General features: G+C 34.9%; 1 protein-coding gene across 2 annotated transcripts; it reads left to right on the top strand.

Annotated features, from left to right (window-relative positions):
* Positions 1-472: 472 nt before the first annotated feature.
* Positions 473-5606, top strand: LOC131651256 (DNA polymerase lambda). Of its 2 annotated transcripts, XM_058920929.1 has the most exons (14): positions 473-664; positions 756-893; positions 1286-1642; positions 1763-1841; positions 1943-2073; positions 2494-2556; positions 2776-2955; positions 3050-3103; positions 3430-3518; positions 3763-3853; positions 4262-4342; positions 4671-4738; positions 4990-5074; positions 5141-5596. In XM_058920929.1, exons 1-14 carry the CDS (start codon positions 554-556, stop codon positions 5237-5239), a joined length of 1626 nt encoding a protein of 541 aa, XP_058776912.1. In that variant the 5' UTR covers positions 473-553; the 3' UTR covers positions 5240-5596. The 2 variants fall into 2 exon arrangements, with proteins under 2 accessions (XP_058776912.1, XP_058776913.1); XM_058920930.1 differs by lacking the exon at positions 473-664 and having other exon boundaries at positions 756-1196; positions 5141-5606.
* The last annotated feature ends 629 nt before the right edge of the window (positions 5607-6235 follow it).

Genomic DNA, 6235 nt, shown 5'->3' with positions numbered 1-6235 from the left:
CAAACTCTATTACGGGAAATACTCTAAAATAACTCGAAAACTCAAAAACTTATCGATTAAGTTGAGTTTTGAAGTTGTTAGAATGTGTTGATCGTTGATGTTGACGTTAACGACTGAACTCAAGAAGAAGAAAAAACAACTTTGGTGGAAGTTTGATTTTTGAGGTCGAGAGAGTTTGAGAGTTTTGAAATGAGAAATGTGAAGAATGAGGGAGGAGAAGAGTCTGACGCGAATATAAAATCAAATGGTTACATAGATACATATCAGGAGATCTTCTGTATATGCATCTATGGAACAAAATAACTTTTAACAAAAAAAAATATTTTCTGATGTACACTTACGAAAACAGGAGGAATTTTAAGAATCGCACATGATGTATAAGAGACTAAGGGGTGTAATAAGAGTTTCTCTTCATTTATAACATAATAATAATTTATTTAAGTGTCTCCACACGTGGCTCGAGACTCACATGTAGTTACATTACATTACATCCTTGGCGTCTGTTAGAAGCAGCAGCGTTGAATGAGTGAATGAAAAAAGAGAGCTCATTGAAATGGCGGCAAAGACAAAAGCTGCAACGAAACAACAATGTGATCCTCTCGGAATGTTTGAAGGAATGATTGTCTTCTTTGTAGCCAAAGGAGTTCAATCTCGGAGATTACAGGTTCAAAACACAAACACTTTTTCTACTATCCATTTTCAATTCCAAACTTTCTATTTTTTACTTCTAATTTCTCTATTTTTGTATGTGTAAGATTTGGAAGCAGAGGATGATGCAAATGGGGGCTGTGATAGAAGAGCGCTTCTCAAAACGTGTTACTCATCTTTTCGCCGTCGACTCACAAACCCTTCTACATGAACTCGATAGCCACCGCTTGTTACGTTTTAAAGGGGTTCGCTTTTTTTAATTTGTACTGGATTCAGTTATATGTAGTACTTACACTCTGCAAGGTGTTTGACAATATGCCGATACTACACATATTGTTGCATTTATTCATTTCATTACCATTTACTTAAATTGCGTGTTAATGTTGTGTATGATGTTTATGCTTCATCTGTTGAGTTTATTATTGTTTCATGAGGTGAAAAAAATGCTAACTACATCTGAGGGTCCCAATTTAATGTTGTGTTCTGAATATCTTAAAACCATCAAAATGGAAATGGATTAACAGTATTTGAATGGCCTAATCATGTTGGTATGCAATTATTTTCTGTTGGTTAACAGTCACCTTCAGAATGTGCTTTTACATGTTTTCATTTTATTGGTCGATGATGCTTTCTGCAGAGAGTTCTCCAATATCAATGGCTGGAGGAAAGTTTGAAGTCAGGGGAGAAATTATCTGAGGATCTGTATGTACTGAATTTGGATCCTCAAGGGGAAGGTATCAATGAACATGACAAGTCTTTGGATTCCAAGTCAACTGATGGGAGCATTTCTAGCGAACCTCAACAATTACAAAATAAGAAGATCAAAGTATCTTCTGATGATACCGAAGTCGTAAACCTTTATAGTAACAGAGATAAAAAAGAAAATGCACCACTTTCATCAACAAGCACGACAAACAGTCACGGTGAAAATGAGAGTTTAAATAACACTGAGAGAAGATCACAACACCTTGATGCTGAAAATGAAAATGAGGCAGTAAGATCCACATCCCTACATTTGATGACTATTTACTTTATCTTTATTGTTTATCTTTAAGTTCACACTCTAATTTTCATGCCTTGTTGAAACTCTTCTATCATGGTGAGCTCACTGCAGTCGTCCTTGCCGTACTGTCCACCTGATCTAAACAAGAACATCACAGAGATATTTGGGAAACTTGTGAATATATATAGAGGTATAAGACTCATATAACTCCTACATATATATTGTTGTTTTCTTCTTTTATCATTTCCGGTTATTCTAAAGTTCGTTTATTGTGCTGATGATGTTTGAAAGCATTGGGGGAGGACCGGAGATCGTTTAGCTATTACAAAGCTATTTCGGTGATTGAGAAGTTGTCATTTAAAATTGAAAGTGCAGATCAGATAAAAAACCTCCCGTCAATTGGAAAATCAATGAAGGAACATGTAAGTGAATTTATGACTAGACATTTTGTCTTGACTTAGGGGCCTCTTTCTTCTTACACTGCTTATCTACTGGAAGTTTGAATGGAAATTTTATCTTAAGTTTTTTGAATAGTTGCTAATAGCTCTGTTGTTCTTCTCTCCTATAAGATCCTCCTCAGCTAAAATGTCATGAGTCAGCCATCTTTAGTGTAATAATAACATTTAGGTATCCTATGATCCTCGTTGTCTGGTTGGGACTTGGGTATTATGATCCTTGAGCACTATGAGGTGATCGATGGACTACGCAAGTGTCTTGGTTATTTTCCCACGAACCCTAGCTTCGGGGGCTGGTTTCTGGTGTCTCACAAAGGGCTACCTACATAGGAGTAGGGGTGTGCAAAATATCCGGTTGTGACAAACAATTGTTTTTGTTGTGTTCAGATTCAGGAGATAATCACTACTGGGAAGTTATCGAAATTGGAACACTTTGAAACTGATGAAAAGGTATTTAGTACTTGGCCTTTTTAAACACATTTGATCATATACTTATTTAATTTTATAACTTACTGTCCCACTGATTGGCATTTTGTTATTCTTATCTTTTATTGGTTAGTTGATTGATATATAATAGGAAATAGCATATTCCATAAAATAGTAACACCCTGTATAATTTTGACAGTTTAATTGCAATCTTGTGCGTCATCTGATTCAATTCAACTGTAGGTGCAAACAATATCTTTATTTGGAGAAGTTTGGGGTGTAGGCCCAGCCACAGCTCTGAAATTGTATGACAAAGGGTACCGTACATTAGATGATCTTAGGAATGATGATTCACTTACAAATGCACAGAAGTTAGGATTGAAATACTTTGATGATATCAGGCAACGGATTCCACGCCATGAGGTCTGTCCGGTGGTACCTTTTATTTGCTTTATTTCCCAAAAAAGGAACTTGTTTTATTTTACCTAAAATCACCGTTCTATTTTTGATTCGATAGGTTCAAGAGATGGAACGCATTTTGCAGAAAGTTGGGGAGGATATTTTACCTGGGGTGAGCACTTCAACATTTTGTTCATAAATAAATAGCAGTTTGAACAATAATGATGGTCATTAGTGCCACTTTAATAATTAATAATTTTTTTTACCAACACATACTAAAATAAACACTTGTAGGAAGGAGGAAATGTGATGACCCGGGTTTAAACCCGAGATTCCATATAAGATATCCTACAGCCAAACCACTAGGCTGTAACAAAAGGACAAATAGTTAATTATTTTCCCTTTTTTGAAGTATTTTTATTTGTTGCCCCCTCAGTTAGAATTGAAGCATAACATTGAATTTTGAAAACCTGGTTACTATGCTTTTGATTCATTTAGGCTATCATTATTTGTGGAGGATCATATCGACGCGGGAAAGCTACCTGTGGGGACATTGATATCATTATAACACATCCTGATGGAACAAGGTACTGCTTGGTTTTCATATTTTGTATTCATTGGGAAATCTGCAGTTATACTGTATTCAACTGAGTATGCATTTCAATCAACACACACATGTCGTTATTACTTCTGTAGCTTCCTTGACTTCTTTTGTTCCTTTTTATCTTGGTTTTTGAAAATATGATCAACTATCATTCTACACTTCTCTTTTATTTATGCAATATTTTTTCTCATGCTGAGAGGCTCACTAGATTTGTTCACGTGTTGCAGTCACAAAGGATTTTTGCTCAAGTTTGTCAAGCGTTTAAAGGATATGAATTTCCTGAGGGAAGATTTAATTTTTAGTACTCATAGTGAAAAGGTAATGTTGGCTTTTTCTTTTTGTCTACACATGGAATTTTATTTGGCTGACTATGCGTTCCTGCTAAACATAGATAGCATTATGAGTCATTAATTGATATTATCCTAAATAAGCGTGTACTTGGATTTAGAACTTGCATAACTGTTCTAAAATATTAAAAATTGCTAATACCAAAATCAGGAGCATGTAATTATTTGTAATATACACCATGAATCTTATACAAACCATCATCCTATTCTATAAGCAGTTCATAATCTCATCCTCTTTTTAAATAGCTTTATCTTCCATTGATAATATAATTAATTATAGCTAAAACATGCATTTTACTGATTCAATCTCTACTGGTATTTTTGTTTGTCAGTCATTTGGTAGATGTTTCTGCAGTAACCTTTTCACATATGCACACAGGGCGATGATTCTGGTGTTGACACATACTTTGGTTTTTGCACTTATCCTGGACGGGAGTTGCGGCATCGTATTGATTTAAAGGTGACAGATGGTATCTCTTCATAGAATGACTGATGAAAAAAAAGTTCTTATTTAGTTTTCCTTACTTCTGACATATATAGCATTGTAAATATTGTTGTAGAGTTGTACTTGCATGCTTTTTTATATGATACTTCAGAAGATTATTCATACTTTTCTAATGTTTTTTAATTTTCTCCTTTTGTCATTAACCATTGAATACCGTGGTGAAATGTTAACGCGACACTCTATTGTTCATATTTTTCGTTGTAGTTTGCTGCCAAGTTTTAATATCCAGGCTTATTATTTATGAACATTTTAAAAGTGCATGTGATGGATAATGTATTGGCAGGTATACCCAAGAGACATATATGCTTTCGGACTTGTAGCTTGGACCGGAAATGATGTATTAAATAGGAGGTATGCTTGCTTCCTTTTCCACTGAACTTTCCATTGTCATTATGACTGAACTAGACAGATATATTTCCTAAAAAGCTACCAAGGTAGCATTTTCATCTGCCTCTCATTTAAAAAACAGATGCTTCCGTAACCATACGTTCTTTTTCAAATTTGATGGAATATCTTATTTATATATCGATTTCATTGATTTCTTTAAGATCTATAGTTGGCGAGTTATGTTGCTTTTCCTCCTTTTGGGTGTTTGGGTGCAGGTTGAGGCTGCAAGCAGAATCTAAAGGATTCAGGCTTGATGATACAGGGTTGTTTCCTGCTATTCAGGGTTCTGGTGGCAAACGGGTATGGCCTTTTTTAAAACCCGAAAAAGATTAAAACAATTATATCCTGATTCATTTGATTTTACAGGGCACAAAAGGTACTGCAAATATGAAACTGTATACAGAAAGGGAGGTGTTTGATTTCCTTGGTTTTCCTTGGCTTGAACCACATGAAAGAAATCTCTAAATACTGGAATAGTTTGGTTAGTCTTCTAGAAGTATGAGATACAACAACGTCTTAATGGTCTCTAGCTTGATTTTGGTGGGCTCTGAAATCCAATGCTTCGTAAATATATATGTAGGAAGGAAACCAGATTACAATTCTGGCGTCATCTTCATTGAAAATAGATCAATGGGTTGAATGTTGTTTTTGTTTAAAATGTATAAAGTTCAACATTATGACTACACTTTTAAACAAAGTGAGATTGGATCAAAATGAAGAATGAAAGTTAAAATATGCTGATCCTATTGAGTTTTACTTGAATTTTTTCATAATATAAAATTTGGGGTTTAGAGAACAATTTGGTGATCAAATTGTTTAAGTCTCTGCAGGGACAAATTTTTAACTGAACATTTTAAGGAGTCTCTAAATCGGTCATTATATGAAAGTTTTTGTGAGTAATTATAACCATGCAAAGTTGGATGAAACTACTGTTTGGATCCTCAAAAGTTGCAAAGTCATCATATTCTTCCATGCATTAATTAGATGATAAAGGAAACACCATTATTGGGAGGGTTGCATGTCCCCTTGCTTGTTTCCACGAGGTTAGTTATTCACCAGTGTATTGTTAGCTAAAAGTTGAAACACCTTGATCGAAGAGATTACAGATAAAGATCATGGAGCAATTACCATGAAGATTGAGAGTATGTCAGCTATCAACCTGGCAAAGAATCCAATAGCGCATGGTCGAAGTAAGCACATCGAAATGAGGTTCCACTATCTTTGAGAGGAGGTAACTAAAGGGAAGATGAATTTGAAACATTGCAGAACTAAGAATCAGATTGCAGACATTATGACGAAGAAAGTGTTGGTCGAAATATTAAGAAGACTACGAGCTATTATGAATATAAATAGCTTAGACACAATGAATTAGGCGGTGTGTTGAAAGTAATTCCTTGCGTCGAAGCAGGTTGCTCGATAGTGTCGAAAATATTTGTTTGTGTGGGAATAGTTTGTTACACA

The sequence above is a fragment of the Vicia villosa genome, linkage group LG2 (assembly GCF_029867415.1).
Source record: "Vicia villosa cultivar HV-30 ecotype Madison, WI linkage group LG2, Vvil1.0, whole genome shotgun sequence".
NCBI lineage: Eukaryota > Viridiplantae > Streptophyta > Magnoliopsida > Fabales > Fabaceae > Vicia > Vicia villosa.
Note: the sequence above shows the minus strand (reverse complement) of the source record. Positions and strands in the feature narration are given on the sequence as shown.

Bases quoted from the DNA above. Each gene is read 5' to 3' on its own strand.
- LOC131651256 (XM_058920929.1), top strand. From the start codon at position 554: ATGGCGGCAAAGACAAAAGCTGCAACGAAACAACAATGTGATCCTCTC. The intron at 1,643-1,762 runs GTAAGATCCACA...AGCTCACTGCAG, and splicing joins CTGAAAATGAAAATGAGGCA to TCGTCCTTGCCGTACTGTCC. The intron at 2,074-2,493 runs GTAAGTGAATTT...TGTTGTGTTCAG, and splicing joins GAAAATCAATGAAGGAACAT to ATTCAGGAGATAATCACTAC.